Source organism: Indicator indicator, chromosome 22 (genome assembly GCF_027791375.1).
Source record: "Indicator indicator isolate 239-I01 chromosome 22, UM_Iind_1.1, whole genome shotgun sequence".
Classification (NCBI taxonomy): domain Eukaryota; kingdom Metazoa; phylum Chordata; class Aves; order Piciformes; family Indicatoridae; genus Indicator; species Indicator indicator.
In genome coordinates this window covers 4,461,612-4,487,548 of record NC_072031.1, presented here as the reverse complement: position 1 = coordinate 4,487,548, position 25,937 = coordinate 4,461,612, and the positions used below count along the sequence as shown (strand labels likewise).

The 25,937-nt window shown below is 35.9% G+C and overlaps 1 protein-coding gene across 1 annotated transcript in view; it reads right to left on the bottom strand.

The window, feature by feature from the left end:
- Positions 1 to 281: 281 nt before the first annotated feature.
- PARN (poly(A)-specific ribonuclease) overlaps positions 282 to 25,937 on the bottom strand; it is a 50,060-nt gene continuing 24,404 nt past the window's right edge. Inside the window, exons 21-24 of the mRNA XM_054390832.1 lie at positions 18,789 to 18,863; positions 9,070 to 9,259; positions 3,636 to 3,829; positions 282 to 993 (exon numbers count right to left, since the gene is read on the bottom strand). Coding sequence (XP_054246807.1) covers positions 941 to 993; positions 3,636 to 3,829; positions 9,070 to 9,259; positions 18,789 to 18,863 — 512 coding nt within the window. The 3' untranslated portion in view covers positions 282 to 940. The remainder of the gene's footprint in view (positions 994 to 3,635; positions 3,830 to 9,069; positions 9,260 to 18,788; positions 18,864 to 25,937) is intronic.

Genomic DNA, 25,937 nt, shown 5'->3' with positions numbered 1-25,937 from the left:
TTAATTTTCATTTTATGGAAATACATCTTTTGTTTTCATTCCCATGATACAAAAATGTTAAATATCAAACATTTTCTGAAATCTACCAATGCAGATCCTTTGTTAGACAAATAAAGGGCTGGTGTAGTTAGTAGGTTTGTCACAGGTAACAAAAAACATTTTTACAAAACGCCCACAAGTCAGGGAAGAAGGAAGGAAGAAACAGATTGAGAGTCAGGAGGGAAAACAGCAACAGATCTGAAAAAAAAAAAACCAAACAAACAAAAAACCAAACCAACGCAAAAAAAACCCCAATAACAAAAAAACAAACAAACCTACCTACCACCATGAAAGTAAAGTTTCAGAAACCTGAAAGTTACAGTTTTTGGAAAGGCCAAGGTATGAGGAAAGTTGGTATTTAGATGAATACTGGCTGGGAGTAGAGGGTAGAGAATGGAAAACTAAAGGAGATGTCCAGATAAAGCAATTGGTAGACAGCAGTGTGTGAAACTGCAGTTCTACCTGTTCCAAAAATGCTGGCAGCATATTGATATTGCCTGAAAAAATAGCTGAAGATTAGGAGATTTGTGGTAAAACTGTCCTCAAGCACAGGAAACAGCCTAGCACAAAAATATGTCATATAGTGCCAATTCTTTTTGTACATTTCATAGCCAGCATGCCAGAGTAGGTGACCAAAATACATTTAGTCTCGCTTCTTACATCTAACGTCATTTACAACAGCAAAGATTTCACGTGATTAACAACAAGCCATGTACTAGTTAGATACACAGAAGTAAAATGGACAGTGATTGTTCAATAAACAGTTTAAAATAATTAAACTGATTTTTTCAGAACACATACTGCTTTGTTAACACCACTTAATTTAAATAAAGTATGGCTTCCAAGAGGTGCATTCTCACAACTGCTTTCAATCAATTCCACTTGTTAAGGCAGTTGTTTCCTACCATGTTTCAGGGACTTCAAAAATTCCAGTAGAACTGCTTGTGAGGCCTCCTAAAACAGTCATAGAAGAATATATTAATAACTTCAATACACAAACATTGAAAGGAATAAAATTAAATCAAGAAGCTTTTTTTCTTTCAGAGCACACAACGATGTATTTTCTCCTCTAGACTGAGGCTCTAGATACATTACTGGCAAGGAATGTAGACTCTTTCAGTAGACACTTTAAAAATAAAAGCGAAAAAGAAACCCAAGAGGTTAATGTCAAGCATCTTACCCAAATGGCAAATGTTATCTTTTGCAACTAGTATTTTTAATCCAAGTAATTTTAGTTTTGCAATAACTGGGATGATGAAGTTAATGCTATTTATTATTGTACTTGCAGCTATTCTTGTTTAAGACAGTTAAGACAGTGAAGAGTATTTCCAGCCCGAACTGCAGAAGATAAATCACACTAACTCTGATAAGGTGTATTTCTATAATGCCAAATACAGAGCATGAATTCTATACTTGGAATTAAAGTAGACAGTCTTGTCATTTTGCATGACAAAAGTCAGGAGAAAGTATGTTTGATTTACAATACCAGTTTCTAGACAGAAGTGGCTAGAGCAGACACTGAAATGAAGTTTTAACTATTAACTATTTGTATCTGAATATACTCAAATAGAGGCAGTGCTCCAGATAAAGATACAGCTTAATTTTTTGTCTAATCAATTTCTGTAAGAAACTACTTACAAAAGCTGAAATTAATTAATAGATCAATAGAAATAAGATCTTTTGAGGTTTAAATTTATGTCACCTGAAGTTGATTTAGTTTTGCCTTTTTTTTTCTTCACACAGGCTGCAATAACTCACACAACATAGCAAAAGTATCAGGTGAAACAGTCATCTGATTGTCACCTGCCCACGTTTAAGTCAGACAGAGATTAAAGTATTTTAGCTAAAAAATATGTAGGCATTAAAGTCTGCAAAAAATCCCTTAAATCAATCATAGGTGAAAAGCCTTTAATCACATAAAGAACAATAAAGGCTATGGTTACAAACACCACACAGAACACTGCATATATTAATGTATACATCAAAATTGGTTTCAGAAGACAGGAAAATGTTTTGGTTTATAATTTGTATTAAAAATACAATTTTTTTAAGTATTAAATTGTGAATTCTATACAAGATTTAAAAAAAAAAAAAAGGACAATTTATAGATACATTGCAGAAGTTAAAAAACAAAAGAAAAAAAAATCACAATTTGACACTTTTACAACAAACCCCTGCTATTTCCTCTACTTTTCAAAATCTGAATTCCAAAAAATGAGGTTCCTCAAGCTTCAACAACTAGTAATCCTTGAAATGTGAATGAACTTTTCATGGCTCAGTGAGCCTTCCAAGTAAGCAAAAGCTTACTCAGAGCACATGGTTGAATGTAAGAACTGTTAAGGGTGACTCTGATGCACCAATCCAAAATGCTAGGAAAAGATTTTAAACACATTCACTTTCCATTACTGTAGTGCCAAGTATTATCGGAAAATAACCCCACAGCAAAGTGATTCATAAATGCAAAACACCCAGACAGCTAAAGGACCTGCATAAGTTTAAGGGCCCAGCAGCGTGGCACCTGTCTGGCAGCTTACTCCTTCATTCAGTCATCTCAGAAAGCCAACACATTCTCAGGAAGTGTTCTAGGGAGGAAAGGGTTTCAGTAGAGTGCAGCCTACTCATTTATACTAGGGAATATAAATCAACAGTCTGACTGGGTCACACTGCACTCAGCCTAACAGAGCACTGTGGCAAGCAGTGTGCCAGGAGTGGTGAGGGGCAGGTAGGTAGACTGTCAAAAGATTTGGCTTAATTGTAGAGGTCAATAACATCCTGACCAGATGAAGAAATTTCATTGTTTTCTCAGTTTACAGAAATATCTCACAAATAACGATAAATAAGGGATGCTAAACAGTATTTTCAAGATAGTCTTAAAGTGCTAATTAAAAAGACATGTATATTAGCTTTCAGAGCAGCAGGTAGGTTTTATTAAAATTGAACTCATTTGAAAGCAACAGACTGTCTAATAACACACATCTGGCACGTCAAGCTAGGTGCATAGCATTCAAGTATGCTATGATTCCATTCAATCAATGTTAAGGGAAACTTTTCATATTAAATGAACCTTACATTTTGTGATGAAGTATTGGATTAACAGGGAAATCTACTCTAGAATCCTGTTCCAGAATTCCTTCAGTTTTGCTTATGATATGCAAAACCATATTGGGAAACCTTAACTAGAAAGCCACATTAGAAAAAAGAAAAGAAAAATATTAAGAATCGTTAAAATTATTCAAAACACTCTTTTAAGGAAAAAATATAATCAAGTAAAGAATCAATTACATGCTGCTTCTTTGCTTGATCTCAGACGAGGTTTGGTTTTTGTGCTTAGTTAGGTTTTTTTTGTTGGTGGTGAGAAGGAGGGTGGCTTTTTGGGTTTTGCAGCATTAAAAACCCCAACCAACCAAAACCAACCAATCCCCCAATGTTCAGCTTAAACAACTTTTCTGCATTTCTATGAATGTAATGGAGTAAGTTCATTGTTAGAAGTTATTTTGCAATCACTGAAGACATTCAGGAAATGAACTTCAATTCTGTTCAGGCCTAAAGTAGCTTCAAACAGAACAGAACACCATGTGCACAAACACTGTGCTTACCTGCTGGAAGTTTTTCTGTCTTGATCTTTTTGAACTTTTTGTCTTTCTTCTTACCATCTGGAAGGGACTCAGCAAAGGAGTCTGTCTGATTATATTCTGAATATTGGCCTTCTCTCTCTTCCATATCATCTGAACCAGTTTCTTCCTGAATAGGACTCATGCTTCTCTTTCCCACTGTACTGGTACCTGTAAAACTGAAGTATAGGAGAAATATGATTATAGAAATCAGGCATAACAATGTTACATAGGTACTAGTTATTGTACATCTATTAGGTAGTAGGATAAAGTGTACTAAGTGGTGTACTGTGAACTTACAGTATCTGAAAGATCTGACTTAACCATGAAGTTCCTTAAGTTCGCTATCTAATCCAGTCTTATGTGGATGGTGGTACAGATGTCTTAGGTTTAGCTGCTGTTCTGATGAGATCACTCAACTCAAATGTAATTAAAGCTGTTCTCTACCCCTCCTAGTCTTAATATTCTCTTAGCTATGAAAATTCTTATAAAACATTCTCAATAGACACTAAGCTATAAACAACTGCTAAGCCTCAAACACACATCTCGATTCTACATCATATTGAAGGGTTCTACTACATGTTAACTTCATCCTCTCTCCTGGAATTATATATAATAGAAATGCTTTAAGGCTGCATAAAGGCAGAGAAAATCATCAAGCTCCGAAATACAATTAGATCAGTCCTCAAACTGAAGAGTCTTACCATCCAGTGGACTGATAAAATAAGAAGCACAAAACCCTGAACACTCATAGGCAGTATTTGCATGAAGCCTGACTAACACAGTATGAAGGTGAACCCAGAGCTTCATCTCATTCAGCATGCCTTGAAATAACACTGCAGAGATTTTTTTGTTCTACTGGAATGCTACTGTTACATTTCCTTGAAAGACAGATGACAATATTAAAATCAAATTGCATAAGAAAGAACGCAGGAATTACAAAAAAGTTGCTCCCCTGACAAATTCCATAGATGTGACTACCAGCTACTCAAATGTCTATTTTAATGCTTTTTTAGCACAATACACATTTAAAAAAAGGCAGTCTTAAACTTACAAACCTTCAATTTTGAACTACATAAAATGGCTGTATGCCTATGCACGCATCTAAGTCATGTTCTATTCTTTATAGAACAAAGCTTTGCAAGGTATTTTATTTTTTCTTTCTGATCAATAATAGCAGGGAATTAAGGTATTTCAGTAAGGCTTCAGATAATGGACTGTTAAATTTGGCTGTATGGGCTTGGATTTAAAATGGAATTTTTCCGGCTGAACATTTTGCAATTTAAACCAGACTCTTTCTGGGATGTCCAAAGGCAATAAACATGAAACATTTGATCACACCTTATGTTCTTGCTTCCACTTGAGGAGCACAAACACCATTTACTTTGATGAATAGCTGGCTTTTCCAGCAAACATTCACACACAGAAGATGTTCTTGCTCCATTTCTTACAAATCATCATTTTGAGTCACACTGCAACTACCATCAATAAAAAGATGCAAGCCAAAAAGCTGCATGGAACTGTTTATCCTACAAAAGGCACTGAAATATAGTAAAAGAGGCAAAAACTATGTTTGGAAAGGAAAAAAAGTCAAGAGAACAAAAAGCATTTAGAAAATGAAAATCCACTATATATTTTAAAACACTGTTTAGAAAAGTTTGCAAAAATTCTAATTTTGGAAAAAACAGTCTGGAAAATGCATAAAGAAGAAAAACTTAAGAGCTATAAATTATGACCCTCAGGACTTTTCAGATGTATTCTGAGGACTTGGCTCTTGGAAGGGAACTTGTAGTCACTGTAGGAAGAAACTCCCTTTTTGAACTTAGGCACTTGGGAAGTTATTGTGATTAAAGAGAAACAAGTTCTTGACCTTTAGTGCTCGTTTAGCTGTGTACCAAAGGACAAAAATTCCTTTTAGGCTTTATGGACATATCTACAAGGTGCGGGGAAGGAAGAAATTACCAAAAAAATCTCAGCAGCACAAAACCCAATATATATATCTATAGTTTATAATCAAGAACTGGCAAATTCTTGTTTTCTCCCTAAGTAATAGTTTTATTCTACATTCACTGTTTGACTGCAAGGATTCTAGATGACTATGGGTTGATTCGTGTCTTTTTCTTCTTTGGCCTAAATTGACTACAGCAGTATTATTTATTCATTTGTTAATAGTAGCAAATCAGTACAGTTGCTTATACAAGCTAGAGCACTGCTAAATCAAAGTTCAGTTTTCTAACTATACCAGCTATTTTGGAGTATGTCCATATTGCCGTCTCAATTTCCTTCTTCTGTTGAGAAACAACGAAACAAAGTGGAAGAACTGAACAAACCAATAGCCATCAGTAACTGTACAATTCAGATATACTACTTGTTTAGGGTCCCCAATTATCTGGATACCTGACCCATTTAGAGACAGACTAAACTGCCCATGTAATGTCATTTCAGCTAATGGAAAGCAGCATTCCATCTAGTAATATGGCAATTACTTAGAAAAAAAAAAAATCAGCAAGTAGAGGGGGACAAAAGGTGGCAAAATAATTCTGATGATGTAGCATTAATTAAACATTGCAGTTCTGTGCACGCACAGTACTGTGTAATGTACAAGAGGCTATGATCCACCCATCTGAACAGTGAACTGTTTTGGAGAATGGCAACCTATCAACTACTTGAAGTTTCATCAAATGCATCAGTTTCTCCTCTACTTCTCCACCTAACATTAATTATTAAACATATTTCCATTAAAACCAATTTTGATAGCTATCAGCAGTAATAAGTTATATGCAAGGGGTATATATTAATTCTAAGTGATTCTACTCCTATGGCTGCTATTAATACCATTATACTATATTTTCTGAAGACTAGTTCCTCAATAATACAGAACTGTAGTTTTTTAAAGACAGGAATTAAAGAAACCTTTGTTACATATCAATCTGTCAACTTAAGACAAAACTTCTTACAAGCAATACCCAACAACTTCACTACTGAATGAAAACACAGCCAGGATATACTGTCATCATGGAGAGCAACAGCTATTCTGCAGCTGTGCTCCCTGGCAGAAACTGATGCAGCAAGTTTATTAAATAATAAATAAATAAAGGATGTAGTAACATGAAGCTATTATAAGAGATCAGCTGCTTGATACATCACAGTATTGAGTGTTCACCTATATATGATTCAAATTAATCTGGACAAATAAACACAAATATACATGCACACAGCTATGTTTGTCCTGGTTACATAAATATAACATAAATAAGTATTTTATATAAAAGTGGTTATAGATAATATAAATAAATATTTTTGAGATATTTTTGTCTCAAAACAAAAATAGTTATTTTGAATGAACTGAACGACCACAAAGTTTGCAGTTCCGTGTTATGTCTGACCAGATTACATTTAAGAGAAAACATTAACAGATTAATTGTCAAGAGAACACAATCTAACTAGTAACAAATAAAAATAACATTAAGAAAAACATGTACAAAGACCTGCAGGAAAGGGAATTTCAGACAGGATCATATAATTTTACTAATAGAATGATGAGAGATCAAAAACTGATGTAACATCAATTACAAATGAAGTTCTATCAACAAAATAAAGGCTGCTATCCAAGGCTATTGAAGTATTGATTATCTGAAAATAGAACTGCTTCTTGTGGGATCCTACAACAGTAAAAGAATGGATTAAAAACATTCAAGGAAATTAATTACTTGGGCACATTACTCATTGCAGTATATTGTAATTTTACTGAATTCACCAAGAATTTTATTCAGCAATTTTCCAAATGTAACACTTGTACCTCGCAAGATAATAACAAATCAGCTTTCTGCATTTACTGTTTTCCCGAGCACATGTTAAAAGAGTAAGTTGTCTATGCTTCAAACCATATGTTGCCACTCTGACACCTGTTTAGAATCCATGAGACACCCAGAAAACCCCGTTCACTGAGAAGAGATTCTTCTTCTAGTAAAAATAAAATGAGGTCTTAGTATTTCTTTGCTGTAGGCTCCAGACACAATAAGTATTTTCAGACCATTTAATACAGATTTAACTACAGACCTAAAACATAGTCACACGTAAGCTAGTGGGAGGACAATCTTTACAGCTACTCATCCCTTCACTGCATGCACTCCCATGTTTTTCTAACTACAATAATTCAATTAAACATTTCATACAGGTTTTATCACCAGGTTCCTCCATACGGTTTTAGGGACCAAACATGCCTCTACCACATTTAGAACTGCCACCATGACAAAAGCCATGACCATTTGACAGCCACCCAAAATATACACCTGCATTTAATTTCGCAGTGTAGGCAAATCATAAGCTCATGTAAGTGAGAAGAACAGAACAAGTTCAGTATATTTGTTACAAGACAGATAACATTTACAGGAAGATATAATGAGAGCTAGAACTTATAGCATTCCCAAGAGAGAAAGCAGAAAGACTTCAGTGTTGGTTTTATGACCGTCTCATCTGGTCTGTCAAACCACGGGAAAAGAAACACTCCGCTCCAAAAGAAACTCAACTAAACAAACAAGAAAAAACCCCAAAACATCACCTTATAGAAATACAGAAACTTCACTTCAGTACTCCACTGAAACTCGGGTTTATATAGAACTGAGAGAATCCTGGGGTGGTGGAGGAAGAGAAGTATGGCAGTAACTTGATAGGTTCATTATACAACTCTACTGACTAAAAGACCCATCTCATTCATAGCTACACAAACGACTATGAAAGAAGCCTCCTATTACCATCACATCCAAAACCTGCCCTTAATATAAGAGGGTGAAAATGAAACAAGAAATACAGAACACAACACTGTAGGAGAATCAAAACTAGCACCTCTTGATCTTTGAGGTCTCTTCCAGCCTTCTTGATTCTATGATTCTATTCTCTCCTTAAATAATGAACTAAACCTCTTTTACTCTTAAAGCTTAAAGCCATGCAAGTATCATCACTTGCCTTCCTATTTCTGAAGTAGAAGGAAGATTTCATCATGATTGCTCAAGATGGCAATTTAGACCCTTCTCTGTGGCGCTATTATAAACATGGAAAGCCATCCAAAACCCAACATGGCCTTTACGAAGGGTCTAAGATGATGGCTACATTTTCAGATGACAGAAGCCATTCAGAGGTGTTAAATTAAAAAAAATTAACTACTTTTGTGATTGGACCTACACTCAAGATCCTAATTTTTTTTTAGTCTGTCTAATCATGTTTCTGAATAAATTCCCTCTGCTCCTTTACCTATGATCTTGTGACAGCTGATGTACCACTACTGATTTGTAGGCAAAAAATACATGCAGATAAAAAAAAAAAAAAGTCACCTCTTAGTTAAGAATTACCTGAAAATTTCTCAACTTCTACTAGAAATGCAGTAAGAATAAAAGAGTTAGCAGTGCAGGAAAAGTCTCACCTGTTAACACAGTAGTATAGACTCTGGGAAACATAAGGTGTGCATTGCGTTTTTAACCGCTTCCTTTCCATCTCCTTCCAACTATCTTCTGTACATTTTCTCTTTGCTTGTTTTTCTTCATGTTTTCTCTCAACATATTCTGCATATGTCTGGATCCTATAACTTTCAGCATACCTGCTGGTGTTTACAGCTATGGGGAAGAAGAGTTGATGTTATACACAAAACACTGTTAATGACAGCATGCCCTCTCCTGAAATAATTCATTTTGAAAAACAGAAGGCAGTGAGCTATTTGTTCTGTTCATATGAATGACTTCTAGTTCCACGATGGCTAATGAAAAGGAAAAAAACCAATCAAAATGCTGTACTCTCCTAAATTCACATAGTATTAGATACTCAAAACTCTTCTCAGACTTCACACAAAAAGGGTTAAATCTACTAAATGCTTTTAAATTAGAAACCATCAATTCTTCAGTCATAACTCTCTCCCAGATTGCTTGTTGGCAAGAAAAGATTTCCTGGATTTTTTCCCTTTTAGTCTCATTACTTAACCCAGCAGGTTTATTTTGCAAGTCTGCCAGGAAAAGACGACATTAGCAAAGCCTTTGCCAAAACTCTGTTTGATTGCTGTGAAACATAAGCTTATTTGAGCTGCATTTTTGGTTGCACAAGATATCCATGGAAGCAACACTGAACTAATACCCAGTTGTTCCATCCCTGTATCTTTCTAACGTTTGGACTCCAGTTAACTAAAAAAGACTGGTAGTTCAAAGTTGAAGGATTTCTGTCAATGCAAAATTAGAATCGCTTCAAAAGTAAAGAAAAGAAACTGTCATTGCCTTCACTCAGCAACAATTTCCCAACATTCTTTCAAGTCCCGACGTCTTCACAGCTCTCAGCCTTTAGTCTGCAAGCCAAGCTCTGGCCTGAAGCCATCACTATAACAGATGAATCAGCATATTAAACTGACTGTCAACTGGTGTCCTCTGCTGTTTTCAGCCTAAGTCACTGAAAGTATTTTAAATCAACCAGTGAACCAGTTTAAATACAAAACAAAACAAAACCCAACAGATTCTCTCTAATTACAGAGAAGACAAAAATCCTGATTTTATTATGTACTCCCAATCTTTTTGTGGAAATTTCAAATGCACATCCCACTTTCTGATTCTAGCTGAAGTGTTGTCTCTTGACTAGAGGTATTCTGTATTGCCTCTAGCTCAAGCACGAGAATTAGCAAACAATTCACAATTCAGAAAAGGTGAGGAAGGTAGGTGGATCTGGGTTTTTAACTCTTTCAAAGTAGATCACCTATTCTGCATATTGGCTATGCTATTATGAAATACCTCCAATACAGGTCATGGCATATAGATGCTGCTGAAAAGTCCTTCAAACTTCCACAAAACCAGGCAACAGAACTGTGTATTTCATCGTAATCCCAAGAATACATACCAGCAACTATGATGAATGGCCTCATGTGATTGTTGCACTAACCAGAGAGATGTTATGCATACCTGCTTTCACACCCCTTATTTGTTTTGAACTGTGAAGCTACAAGATCTGATTGTAAGAATTAGGAGCATATCTATTGCCCATGAATTTCTGGGGCAGGGATCATGAATGAATTAATAACGCACACTGGAGTTACTGCATGCCAGCTGACATTCCTCAGGGTAAAATTTGTTTAGTTAAACTCAAGCATGTTTTTACTTGCTAAAATCAAGCACGTAGTTACCATGGCTCATCTGATAAATAGTGATTTGTTAAACACAATAGCCATTTCACATTATTTGTTTTGCTATAAACTAAGAGTCAAAATGAAGGTTCTTCCATTTAATTCCCAGACAAATCTGGCCTGTATTTAAGGGGGGAGGGGAGGAATTTAAAAAAATCATCAGTTATATTTTTAAATTAAAAGCCAATACTTTTGAACGAAGGCAACTCCGCTTTCTTGAAATAAGCCCTGTTATTTTCTAGCAACCTTTTTGTATTAGACACACACACAAATATGCATATATGTATATATATTTAACATTAAAAGTTCTATGATGAATATATTGCTTCATGCACTGAATGACTGAAATGAAGGCACACAGATGGAACAGTCTAAGGAGCCACAGAGATAAATCAGCCTTGCATGGTGTTGAACCGAAGAGCAGCTCCATGCAAAAGTTTAAAATAATTTTTTTCTCTGATGCTTTTTTGATGAACGCTATCCATATTGCCAAACAAAGTAAAAAATGACATCACTCTGCATTGCCAACACAAGAAATGCACTGCTAGAATGCTTTGTGAATTCTAACAAACTAAAGAGAGCTTAAGGGGTTGTTTACTTATTTAAATTGTAAGATAGAAGACATCTTTCTGTGAGAAACCTGACCTAGTAGCCAAGACCACATGGCTGTGTTTTATTACTCTGGTTGCAGCCATAAGCTAACTTTCTGTCTCATAGTAGACTAGTAGTAATTGTACATTACTTTAAGTGTTTCTAGAGGATGTCATCTTCCCTAATTGTTAGGCAAGCTACTAAACAGGCCGACTGTTGCTGAGTGATCCAAAGATGTTTTTCAAGTCCTTCCTCTTATGCAGATCAAAATCCTGACAGATGGCCACTGACAATATTAAGCCTCTTAATAGATAGATATGTAACTGACCAGTGTTGGTAAAAATGCCACAACTTAAATCAAATTAATATACAGAACTAAACAGATTAAGGGTGCAATACTAAGCACTCATATTTAGGAAATACTGAACTAACAATTCATAGTGAAGCCTTAAAGTGATCTCTGTATAGATGTTGGGGTAATTTGATCATGTTCTACTTAAAACACAGGGACTCTGCCTTGGTTAGATTGAGAGTGTTCGACTAGTGTGCAGCTAATTCAGTACTTCGTTTTATTCTTCTTCCTTGTTCTATGGTTCTACAGCCTTTTTGATTGACTTCCAGGGCTATTCATGCATGTATACTTTTTTTCATCACAGCATTGTTCGGTATGTCAAAGGAAAGTTCATGAGCTGAAACAGCAGTGCTATGTGCTTATTGTATAAATAGAAAGCAGAAGTAGTGACTCAATGCCCCAAATTAAATGGTATCTATTAAATTAACCTAAATGGAATTAAACTGTCCACTACAGAAAGCATTCCATCAGAGCTGCCTATACAGCAGATGTATGAACATACTCCCAGAGAAGCCATAAATCCAAAAGAAACAGCACATGACTTGATCAATGCATAATTCACCTATATTACATTAAGTATTACAGAAATTTGCATTGCAATACTCATGTTCTTTTGGTTTAGCCTATAAAGTTTTCAAAGGTTTAGGAACATCTAGACAATTTCTGTTACAAGACACCACTGTTAAACACACAACTAATTACTTGGACCAGGAATTTTAAATGCACTTCTCCAGCCTCTCCCACTAGAACGATAAAAATTACTGATAGTTGCTAGTGTTGACTCAATACAAAAAGCATTGGGCACACACTGTTGGCTTCTCTCAGAGATACATGAACTTGACAGAATTCTCACTAATTAGCCAACATTTCTGCTCTTATCTCACTCTCTAATTTGTCTTTTTCCCAGTTCAGTCTTTTCAGGGTGTCTCTATCTCACATTAGTCTTGCAATCTATCATAACCCTAAACATTCTTCAATATTAAACTGTTCTCTAGCAAGGCAGGGTTCCTACCTCCTTTTATAAATTTTCTCTACTACTATTATATACAATTTTTTTCCAACTTAACCAAGCTACATTCTGCTATCTATTTTGGGTTCTTTACCGCATTTTTCTGTCAGACAGGGTAGTACTTGTTGAATGAGTTTGTTTTCATACCTGGTTCAGTCACAGCCTTGGTGCTCCATCTAAAGATGTGAACTAATTAGTACCCACCTTGTCCTTGGCCACTCTTTGTACAAAACAAGGAAGCAGAGCTTGCAACATGGCTAGTCTATGTAGCACTACACAAAACCTTGGTGACACAAAACCTTGGGTGACCTCCAAAAGGACCAACATGGCCCAAACAAACAAAAAACAATTAAAAAATATATTCCATTACCATTAACTTTTTTCTCAAAATAGTCTGGTTTGAAAGTCAAAGAATAGTGTAAAGGACAAGCACAGCACTGGGATACCTTTCCCTCGCCCACTAAACTAAATGAACAGTTTTTAAAACTCCAAGTGACCTTCAGAATCGGGAAAAGAACAGGCTATACTGACTTCTACCAATAAACAACTGTATTTAGTTTTCTTTCTTAATGTTTCACCTCGAAGTAAGTCCACATAGTGCCTCAGAGTTATTTGTGAATGGCACTCAATCTGATACAGAAATATTGCACAGGTTCAATCTCACCATCTTTGTGCTCTCTTCTCTCCCAGTACATACAAAAAATGATATTCTAAACTGGCTGATTTTTCAAAATTAATTATGATTTTTCAAAAGTTCACAGACATGTAGAAGAATTTAGAAGACTACAAAACAAACACATTCTTTTAGCAGGAAAAAAGACTAACTGCCCTATGTAGTATGTTACTCTTAAGTCCTTACAAAAGACAAACTTCACTGTTTCCTTAAATCCTGTTTTTAAGTATTGGAGTTGTGTTTATGGTTTGGGGGAAATTTGTGTTTTGGTTTGTGTTTTGCTTTTATTATTTTCTTCTGGAATGCTCACACTAACTCATGACCAAACAGCTGAACAGCACAATGGAGTTTAGTAGAGTAAATCCATCTGAAACTGTTACTGTCAAAACTGATCAAGGGACTTATTAATTTACCAGGCTAAGACACCTACATATGACAAACAGGATTCTTTAAAGCCTTGGTCATCAAGCCCTACCAGCAAGGCAGCTATTTTATTTAGTTGATGTATTCTGCTTTACTAAAGCTTTTACTGAGATGAAACCTTACCCTGAAAATAGTTTTCTCTACTTTCCACAGAAAGTGTCCTGCCCAGGTCTAGTTCCAGTAGAGTCAAATAAACATCTCAATTGTGACTGAAGGGAATCACAACTAAGTGCCACTTCAGCTACAGAAAGCGTGACTGCCTGCTTTCCATTCTCTGTAACAGCTGTGCTGCCACTCTGAAATCTTTTGCACGTGCCAAGGTAACTAGAGCAGGCTTGCCTAGCGTTGCTGAATAAAGTGACACTTCATCAGTGTGCTTCTCAAGATCCTTGTCCTCAAGGAAGATTAAAGAGAATAAATCACTGCAAGCTGTTAATTTTTAAAAACATTTTAAAATTTGAGAGTTAAATAAAACAAAGTAGCAAAATCTCATGAAAGATCTAGGATCACCCTTCACTGAAGCATGACAAAAAGAACATCTTGGCTTGCTCTGAGGTTAGGAGATAATTAAAACTCACTTACAATTTCTCTTACTGGTAAAACTATTTAATTGTGTAGAAGCTGGAACCTAATTGATTGAAACCTATACTGTGCTATCTTGGACCTCAGAAGCACTTAAAAAAATTCAAGAAAAAAAAAAATGAAGAAGTTAAGTATTTACTGAGGCAAACATATCCCCAGAAATCTAACTACAGTTGACTATCCAGAGATCAGCAGCCTCAATGCAACTATTAGGAAGTCCCAACTCTCTTAGTACCTGTTGCAGCATTCAATCATAAAATGTGTGCTTCAACTGGTTTTCAGTTTTTAACATGCCTATTTAAATCCTCCCTTTTCCCTCTCCTCAGTTGCCCAAACATCAAACAGGCTAGAAGGTATTGTATTCAGAAAGCATTAAGTCTCAACATTTTGTTAGAGAATTCAAGTTTTTAATCAATTTCACCAACACAGACCACCCGTTCAAGCTAAGAAAATCTAGCTCTTCAAAATCATCTGTACTGCATTTACTAAAATAAAACAAACAATACTTGATTATTCATTTTCATATGTTTAGAAATTCAGAATTCTAGAAACTTTTGTTTAGGGGAAAAAAAAAAAACCAAAACAAATCATCAGAGCTAAAATACTATGTTAATCTTTGGAGCCCATGAAAAAAAATCTTAACTTTGTGAAGACCACTTTTATTGGAGAATAGGTACAGAATTAAGTACAAAAATCAAGGACACTCACTATGTAAGGACTCACTTTGTTAGTGAAATCCATACCTAGATTCACAAGCTGCATGCTGACTGCACAGAAACTCCAATTAAAGTTGGTGAAGATGCATTTCTCTCAACAAAGAACACAGACAACAGAACAGTCCAGAGAAACATTTCACACTATGCACATCTATGCTGCTGATTGCTATAAAGGATTTTAACTTTCCTAAATATGAAGTTGTTAAAATATTGAAAGAATTCAAGGCATTTAAATTTTGTACCCTATTTAAATACCTCAGTAATTGAAACAAAAGCTGTGAAATGTATCAAGTCTAAAAAAAAAAAAAAAAAAAAAATCAAATTAAATGGTCAAAAGACTTCCAACAACGTATTAAGAAAAAACCTACTATAATCAAACTTACAGGGTAAAGGGCTTTGCTTTGTTTTAATGATGACAAAAGGGAAGGCTACAGGTGCCTGAATGCAAGCCTCTAATCAGTCCTCTCAACTCTGCATCAGTGATACTGCAATAGCTATCTCTATGATTGATACTACAGGGTCCACTGTAAAACTGTGACAATGTATCAATCAACAATTCATTCTCTTGTTATAGTCAGGAGTCCTGAACAATACAAGCAGAAACTCACCAAATCTCATCCCCTGCTAGTACAGAAATGGGGAATTTTAATTTCCAGGAGCACTAGTAAAGTGTTCAGATCTGTTAATTTACAACTTTAAACAGTGTAATGGCTAAGATTTGACACTGCAGGATGATCCAACCTTCCTTGATCTACATTTAGGAAGTTTCTTACCCACAGCATGCATCTGACATGCATTTCACATTATATTATTGGTGAGAACATAGCCATATGAAATGTAATTTTCCAGTTAACCTGGAAAGCAGTAGGTTCTACCTGCCATTTCCTCAAATTTAGAGAGAAAAGACTAACATGCCCACAATCTCAAAATATATGTGTGGTGGTAAGCATTCATGCTACGTAGAAGGTTCTAGAGTAAACCTTATACACTAATAAACCATAAAGTCCAACCCTGACTGAGAAACTCAAGTTCAGAATGGTTAAAGCTTTAAACAAGAATCGTTGGCCACCACAACTACAGCTGCTGCATCTGCTTTAGTCCACTGCTCCCCTGCTGTCTAAATACATTGGGCTACTCAATGCCTAGAGGAAGAATATATCTTGCACACAGTAAACTCTGCATGAGCTCATTTATCAGGGCACTAACACATGGAACAACTTAACATTATTTCAATGCTTGCCATTTATGACAAGCAGTTGCTTTTCACATGCATTTATAATTTCAGATTAAGACTATTTATTGCATTTTAAAACAGCCAGAAAAACATTCTCAAGAGGAATCTTAGGATTACTCTTAGTTGAACCAGTGTTTTCAAACATTGTAGAAACTGCTGACAATCAAAACATAGACACTGTTCAACTGCACTTAAGCTTGAGGTAAAGAGAATTAAGAGCCAGTGCTAGCTCCTAAGGGAAAATAAACCAGGTACTTTTTTATTATTTCCATTAACAGATGTCAAATGCCTCAGAACAGAAACTAAATTTATTTTCAAAGCACACACCAAGAAAATTATTTTCAGGCACTCTAAAAATCTAATGTATTTGTAAGAATTTACCTGTGTCGTAAAAATTAACCCACCCTCAAGTAAGAGCACTTCATAGAGTATATTTTAGATGGCCTATAGAGACTCCACAAGTGCAAATACATCTAAAGAAATCTCTTTTTAAGAATGTATTTAGGGTTTTTTTAGATCAGCGACCTAAATATTCACTGAAAGCTGTCTGGCAACAAAAATCAAGAAAATCATGAAGAACAAAAGCTTATCCTTGATAGGTGTTCATCAATTAATGCCTTCTATCTAGCTGCCCAAAATGGCTGAGAAAAGGCTGAAACACTGAAATACTTCAGGTTACACAGATTGATTAATTAAAATCAAATACTGGGTTTACCTCAAAGTTATTACAAGCTGAAGTCTATCCCATCTTCCCCACCATTTTCAGACTATTTGTATAAAGTCTAGACCCCTGTAAGTCAAGAAGCACTGAAATAGTACTTATTTCATACTAACTTTTCCAGATAAAAAGACAACCTTATAAATATACAAAGCTGAATACCACCCAAAATTAAGCTTATCTAGCAAGCTGAAAGTCCTAAGAGCCAGAAACTGTACACTAAAAGTTTGTTCTGACATCTCTTGCATTTATCAACTATGAGAGTGACACTACTTTATCTTTGCCATACACTTAAAGAGCATGTGCTCCATGTCTGACAGAAGTGCTGACACCACAGGAAGTACAATTTGGCAACAGTAAGTTCTGTCTCCCAGATGTTCAGCTAAGGGAATATCAACCATTTAACAATTTTTAATTAATTATCTACCTTGAACAGCAAACCTCAACAGAAAAAAAAAAAAAAAAGACTGTTGCCTGTTACTGTTTTCAGGTTACTTGCAAAAAGTGAGAGCCTTCCAAACCACCACTTTCATAAGACACAGAAGTCCAACAGTGATAACTGACCCACAGAACACAGCCCACTAGAACTCAAGAACAATTTTTCCCCTACTAAACACACAGGTACAACCTGCATATATGGACATGGAAGGCACCTAACTCCAATGGTGATTATGAAACATTAACCAACATTTGTCTTGATGCAGCTTCCAATTCTAACTGTAAAGAGTGGTAAGATTTTATACAAGCAGCAGCCTTTTTCTACTCATACTGAACTAGAGAGCATGCCAACATGCAAGTCAGATGAATAACTGAGGTGATAGCAGTTAAGTTACTGTAGCACCATCTAGGAAGGCTTTCAGCTTATGAAAGGGCATAAAAATCATATGGGTTTTATTGAAAACAAAGTCTTGCAAGTCTCACTCAGAGAAACAAGCAATCAGCTTGAAATAAGGAGAGAAAAATGCATAAATATATAAACTTACAATGACCTATAGATTATCTGCACATCAGGCCATGGAATCATAGACCCCTGGAGATCAGCTAGTTCAGTTTCCCTGCTAATGTAGGCTTGCCTAGATCAGGTTGCATAGGAACACATCCAGGCGGATGCGATGGAAATTCTCCAGAGAAGGAGACTCCCACAACCTCTCTGGGCAGCCTATTAGTATTTCACCACAAAGACAAATCCTCTTTGAAAGACAAATAAGTGGAACAATTCCAATACTTTGATTTTTACTCAGCCTAAATTTCACCCATGAAAACTAAACTCTGCATAAGATTTATCAGGTCTGAAATAAAAAGCTTCAGACACTTGAAGATAACTTGCTACTTCACAAACGTATCTGTGATTGCACTGCTCAGAGAACATTCTTACTTAGGATATTTAGGTAAAAGCTCATTCCCTCCAATCATGTAACGTACTCATTGCTGCATGAACAGCATTTCCCTCATCACCTTTAATGGTGCAACGATAATACATACAGTTTACAAATTGTGAATGCTTCAGAGGTAAGAAATTCAGACAACATACGCAAGAAGTGCTAGCAATGCTTTCCTGAGTCACAGAGCTAGATAAAATGGGGCTATAGTTTTGGCATTAGGATCACAGAAGACCCTGTTGGCTCAGAATATTTTATAGGAGCCAGCTGAAGTCAAGTCTTAATGCTGAAGTAAATTCAGAAACACTTACCTATTTGTACTTGTTCTGGCTGGCTCAGGGATACAAATGCTGATGTATCATCAATCCAAGAAATTTGAATGTTACCTAGAAAAGGCAAAAAACAACCTGTTATGGCTATTTCATCTCAGGCCCAGCCATAGATTTTAGCTGATGTCCCATGACATAAAATAACATACTCAACTAGAAGTAACTAATAGGCTTTTGTCTGCTGTTGTACATGAGCCTGGAACTGTTAAGAGAGCAGTGACTGTTGGGGTTGCATATGCATCCTGTACAGCCTCAGACCCACCTGAGTAAGGACCAAAAGGGAAAAACGACATGTCTAATACCTTTTTTCATTCCCAGTGTATTCTTCTGCTGATTCTTAGCTTTCTTTTTTCTTTCTTTCTTTTTTTTTTAATTTTAATAAATCTTGTAACAATTCAGTTAATTTTTAGTTTTTTTTTTCTTCTTCACCTGTTTCCCAATTTTTCTGGGAAATTTCAGCTCTGTACTGAAATGACAAACAGCTCTTTGGGTTTTAAAACCTTTCCATCATTCAGAACGGCACCATTCCCTAAAGACACAGGATAAACAAGCTTAAGTTACCACTCTCTGTTCCTTTACCAGTACAGACACCCAAGGTAAGAAATTCCAGTAGACTGGGGTTGAGCAGGTATGGCAAGATTGACCACACAAGTGGAGAGCTCCAGATATCGTGACACAATCTTCAAATCCTGGTTTGTTTGGATCCCACTTATAAACCATTTCCAGGATGTGCAATGAAAACATAATTTAAGTTAATATGAGGACTAGTGCACAAAATCATGGACCTCATTTGGAAGCTGTTACAATGGAAGAGCAGCTGGAAATAAGTGTCTCCATTCATGGCTTAAAATGTCAAATTAGCACATAAAAAAAAAGCCAAGGAAAGGGTTCCTATTTCAGACACAAGGTCTTACTATCATATTGTAGTCTGAAATTCTTTCACATCTGTCCTCAAATTGTACCTCTAGTACAATTCAGATATGTAACACTGATGCAATTCCTTCCAGGTAGACCAGGAAATCATAATATCACACCACTATTAAACCTTACAATATTAAAACAATTACATTACAACATTAAAAACATTACAACATTAAAAACAATGATGCAAAATGGCTAAAATAAATTTGATTTTTAGAAATTTCATCTATTTAAATTGAACATGGACTACAGGTTACAAAGTTATAGGGTCTCTGCTGAAATCCAGATAGATAATAAATGGATTTTCTAATTATAAAAAATAAAAGCCTAGTTCGATTTAGTTTGCATGCTATATATTTGAGCAGCAAGCTATTTAGGACTTCAATTTACAATTGCCAAACCCCTAATAAATTCAATATGGTTTCTGACATTTCCCAATACTAAAGGTCTAAGGCTGCTATTAAGAAGAGCCTACACTGAGAAGTCAAATGGTATAATTTATTTAAACACTTCGTAGGGCAAATTAATTCAATTTCTAATCATGCAGTCTTTGAAGAACATATCTTTTTGCTGCCCATTAGTAAGGGTCTTTACTGTAGGGAGAACATGGTTTTGGCAGGAAAAAAACAGGAAAGCCCAAACTGATTTACTATAGCAACTCAAAACTGTAGTGCATTTGGTAGGATCCCAACACTGAGCTTTCTTTAAATCTCAGAAATTACTGCAGAAATTTCAACATTCTTCCAAGCGCATTCACAAGTTACAGCCCTGAATTTGTGCATCACATTCATCTTTTTTGCATTATTAATTACAAAACTACAAAATAGAATCTATGATTCTATGAACTATTTAAGACATCCAAGACCATACTCTTCTGTAGTGCTTCAACATGGAAGTGCTGTGCATTTTCTGTTCCTTTCCTATATACACAGTTGTTTAATTTTGTTATCTACCCTGAACACAGCAAACGAAAGATCAGAAAGACAAATTCGTCTGAAAATCTTGCAATTGTGCCCTTACCATGAAATATCAAACAAGATCAGTGATGGACTGAAATCTCCTGACGGAGTTTCAGTTACTACTCAAATAGACTTCAATTTTCACTAAGCATCAATTCAAAATAAAATCCAACCTAATGATGGAACATCATTTCAGTATCAGATACGCATTAATTGCTGTAGAAAGGCTGCCACGCTCTGAATTACTTTGGTATTTCAGACAATCAGGGGTTTCAAAATCTACCAACACACTACCTTAAAAATTGTATTTGTGGTATGTATAAGAACAAGTTAAACATTACATACTGAACACTGAGCTGTAATCTGAAGAGAACTGCAACAAATGCTCTTAGGCAATTCTCCATGCTTAAAAGATAACCCTTTTCAGAATATGTCACATTTCATTATTATTAAGAAATAAGAATTTAAGAGAGACAAGATTATAAATTAGATCATTCAGCAATATTGCTAAGCACTCAGAAAATATTGCACATTTCAAAATGATGGGGAAAGGGCAATAAAGATCTGAAAAGCAAATGCTTCTGCACTTGCAGTACAATGTTTAGCAATCACCATCGCCGTATGCCAGCTCACTGCGAGGCTAATCCAAATAAGCTATGTAAAGCACTGTAACAGAATACCAGCTCTAGGGAAATAAAACAGATTTATCTTTTTACACTTCTAGAATACATCAAATGTCTTTGACACTTTGAAGAACACCAGTTAGCCTATATGGCCCCTTATCTATTTGCTACTACATGCAATGTCAAACAACATCTCTTGCTAAAAAAAGCAAAGGTAACGTCAAGCGAAGAATTATCAAGTGAAATAAAACATCTTCACCCAAATAGCAGTAGATGAAAATCTGATCTGATGCTTCTGAAATAAAAGGTGTAAAGTAACTTTTTTTTTCCTATAAATTAATTTGAAAGTTCACTCTATGTAAACCCAAACACACAAGCAACAAGAAAATCCACAGAATAAATCAATACTGATGGATTATGTCATTCAAGCAGATTTCCCTTCAGTTTTTAGATTACAGTGATCAGAGCCATGGAAAGGCTTCTGTATAAAAGACCAAGTAAACTAGGACTTAGCTTTCAAAGAAAAATGTAAGGAAGATGTCTATGCATACCTACGGGGGCAATACGAGAACAGAAGTACATAGAGAGGGGATTCACTATTTCATCAGAAAACTAAGAGACATGTAATGAAATATACAGAACTTTTAAAATCAAAGGATTTTTTTGCACAATGCTTAAATACAGTTAGAGAACTGCCACCAAGTGCTGTGGATGACAAAAAATATATACAACATAAAGAATGATTTTAGACTGACTTACAGAAAGCTGAGAAAGGCTCTAACTAAAAGATGCAAGTGTGACTTCTAGCTCATTAATCCTCAAGTTACAGACTTTTAGAAGGAATTGCAGAACACTCATTTTTGCTTTGGCTCTGTTCTTACACATTTCTTACACAACTGTTAGTGGCAATTTAACACTTAGGATCAGTATTAGGACTACATGGACCTTCCTATAACCAGGAAGCTTACTAATATATTCCATTGGATACAATTGTTAACAGCTCTGGATGCTCACTGCATCAGACAACAGCAATAGTTAAAGCCGTTATTCTACAAGTAAGGGTTGAAGCACAAATGACAGTTTTCTGGTGAATAACTGAGAAGAGTTAACAGAACTTCCACCTTTCTGGCAGGAAGACAGGGTACAAAGAAAGCAAGAACAGCTGAAGGAAACACTGGCACAGGAAGAAGGAGGGAAGGCCAGAAATGCACAGAGAAAAATAGGATTCAAATTTTTAAAACTCCACAAAAGCAAGAGAAAAAGCAGAAAAGCGGGGAAAAAAACCAAACAAACAAAACCAAAAAAGGAACCACAAAACAGAAGAAAAACCCACCAAAACAAACATAAAAAAACCCAAACCACCAAAACCAACAACTCCACACCCAGAAAAACACCACCAAACCCAGTCAAAGCTCACAAATCTGTACGACCATGAGCTCAGAAGAATATACATATTGTGTGCTAGAAGTTTTCCTTAAACTAGTTTACCACTTACAGGGACATTTTTCAAGCTCTGCTCTTTTTTTTTTTTTCCCCTTAAAGTAAAATAATTTGCAATGGTTAACAGAATAGATGTCACAGTGTATGGAACTTGAAAATGAGTCTCAAAAATGCATTTAAGAATCACTTAAAACTCACCTGTATACCAGCTTGGACTACTAAGATAAGATTTAAAGACAAAAAACACTGGTTACATTTCAAAAGTAATTTGTAAATCTTTAAGATCTATGACTCCATAATCACCTCCCTCTTAAAGACATCTGTCAGGGTCTTACAAAATACAATGTATAGGTTTCACTACTTTTTATAATACTTTGAAAGTATGTGTTTTAATTAAAGCCCAAAGACACTCATTTAAGTAGAAGTGAGGGCTAATCACAAAAGCTGTATTCCAGCAAATACTTTAATTCCTTCATATTTCACCAACAAAAACATTAAACAAATTTAAGAATGTAAAGAAAGTGTTCTAAGAGACTGCATAGTAATGCAAACACTTGTACAGTGAAACTACTTTCACCCATGGGACTGAAAAAACATCTTGCATGAACAGGTGTCCAGTTGGTATGCATGCAGTACTGAAAGACTTCAGGAACATGAACGCTCCTCCTAGAGTGGCAAACACAAAATAGTTCCAAGTCTGACACTGCAGCCCTTCAGCTGTTTCACAGCTTTCATTAGAAGCTTCATACAAGATTACTACTCTGCCTCAATTCATACTAGGCTAAAACAAATTCAAACCAATTTAACTATGAAGTCAGATTAATGTTGCTATTCGATTTAACAACTGATTTTTAGTCCAGCTAAAAGCTTAATTTACAAATACTTCTGTTTAACTGGTGTAATAAATTTAGGTAATTCATGCCAGATGCCACCACTTTATTTTGGCTTTTGGCAAATCACTTATCCTCACATTGCACCGCCCTGTCTCTCTCACCAGCTACATCAAAAATAGCATGAGAATTCTGGAAGGAATAACCTAGACTTTGTTTTGAGATACAGCGGGAATAAGACCTAAAACAACATACAGATTAAATACCACCCAAAAGCCAGGAGTTTGTAAATCCAAGTATGAACACATTCAGCTCTGTAACCTGGAGAAGTGAGAGAAATGGGAACTTCAAAATTGAGTATTTTGAGATGTGTAAGCGTGACCCCTGGTGGCAGTGATCTGTGCTTGTGTTTCATGCCAACACCGAAGGGGTGGAGCTGATAACATTAGAAAAATCCTACAGCTGGGTCTTTAAAAGCCTATAGAAACAATGTCCAAACTGCCTTGATTCTTACCTCCATAACAGCAACTCTAGAACCATCTCAGTAACTTTCTACATTCTCACATTCTGGATTGTCCAGTCAGGAATATTAAATCCTATCCAGCATTTTACTGGCACCATGCTGGAGTACAGATTAACAGTCAGAAGGAACTGTCTGAATTTTATTTATAGGTGCAGAGACCCTTACCAAGTGACAAGACTGACTACTTCCATCCTTTTACTGGTGATTAAACATCCTTATGGATACCATTATTGCAATTACTTTATTGTTAGGTTCAGGTTTGCTCTGTATCTTTTTGCCACATGCAACATTGATTTAAGTCATTAAGTCCAGTACGTTACTCTGAAACAACTGCACTACACTGCTCAAGCACTAGCTAACAGAATATCACTTCATTTACTTGACTCCAAAAGGGAAAAGCCCCATTTCATAGAAGGCAAACTAGATACTCAAGTGCTTAAAAACAAACGTGAAAATATGTATTGTTTTTCAGTGAGTATACTCCAAGGGACCAAATTGGTACTGGGACTTTAAGGACAGCTCAGGGCACAAAACCCAGGAAACTATAGTGCCAAGCAGAAATTTTTTTTGGAACAGGTAAATTACAACTTCACTCATACAAGCGCTGCCACGACTAATGTAAAGCAAAGATTCATTTTCTTCTCATAGAGTCCAACCTGGCTTTGAACACCCCCAGGGTGGAGACATCTACAACCTCCCCAGGCAATCCATTCCAGAGTCTCCACCACGGTCCTACTGAAGAACTTCTTCCTAAGATCTAGTCTAAACCTATTGTCCCTCAACTTAAAAATATTGCTCCTTGTCCTATTGGTAGATACCTTTATGCAAAGTCCCTCTGCAGCCTTTCTGTAGGATCCCTTCAGGTATTAGAAGGCAGCTTTAAGGTCCCCCCAGAGTCTTCTCTTCTCTAGGCTGAACAACCTGAGCTCCATCAGCCTATCCTCACAGAAGAGGTATTCCAGCCCTTGGATCGTCTTTGTGGCCCCACTCTGGACTCACTCCAACAGCTCTGTGTCCTTCTTTTTAAATGAGAAAGTGATCGTTCTCAAATAAACACTTTGATAAATAGGTATTTCCAATAAAAGCCTTATTACAGAATAGAGGATGACAAGATGCATAAATGCCTATTATACATAACGCTTAAGCTAATTTCAACAAAGTATTGTGAGCAAGTATTTCTGGAAAATCATGCAAAATGTTATTTTAATGGTAGAATTTTTGCTCTACATAAATGTCTTAAAAAATGGAATTAATTTACCTATTTGAAACACAAAACAAATCACAAACAAAACAAAATGCCCCAACTATTTGCAAGTCAAGAAGATCTCTATGAAAGTATCACATCTCTCAGTAAGGAACTAGAAAGCAAACTGCAAGAAGAATCTTGGAAACAACATCCAACATAGGGCTGTATGGAAGATCATTCTTGCTCTTAGGGACCAAAAGCACAACCAATGCTTTCTGCTGCAATTGTTATGTATCAGGAGTTGACTGTCAATTAATTAGGATCTCCATGTCCTTAACATTATATACTAGTAGAGGAACAACATGACTACTAGTATCCAGTTATTAGACAGTTCTTTTGCCGTTTCTTCAGACTTGGATGGTGTTTACCATCAAAGCAACTCTCTCCAGGTTTGCTTGCCTCCTTAGGCTCGCTTAAGCTAGCATACGGCTTTAAGCAGACTGCAGAATGAACCTTTTTTCTAAGATCTGGATCCACCTTTCACACCATTCCCAGTTTTCTTTATCCACCTCTTACCTCCTTCCAGAAGAGGCTGTAAATAAAAGGATCAAAAGGTCTGCAACACTCAACAAGCACCACATAAAAAGGC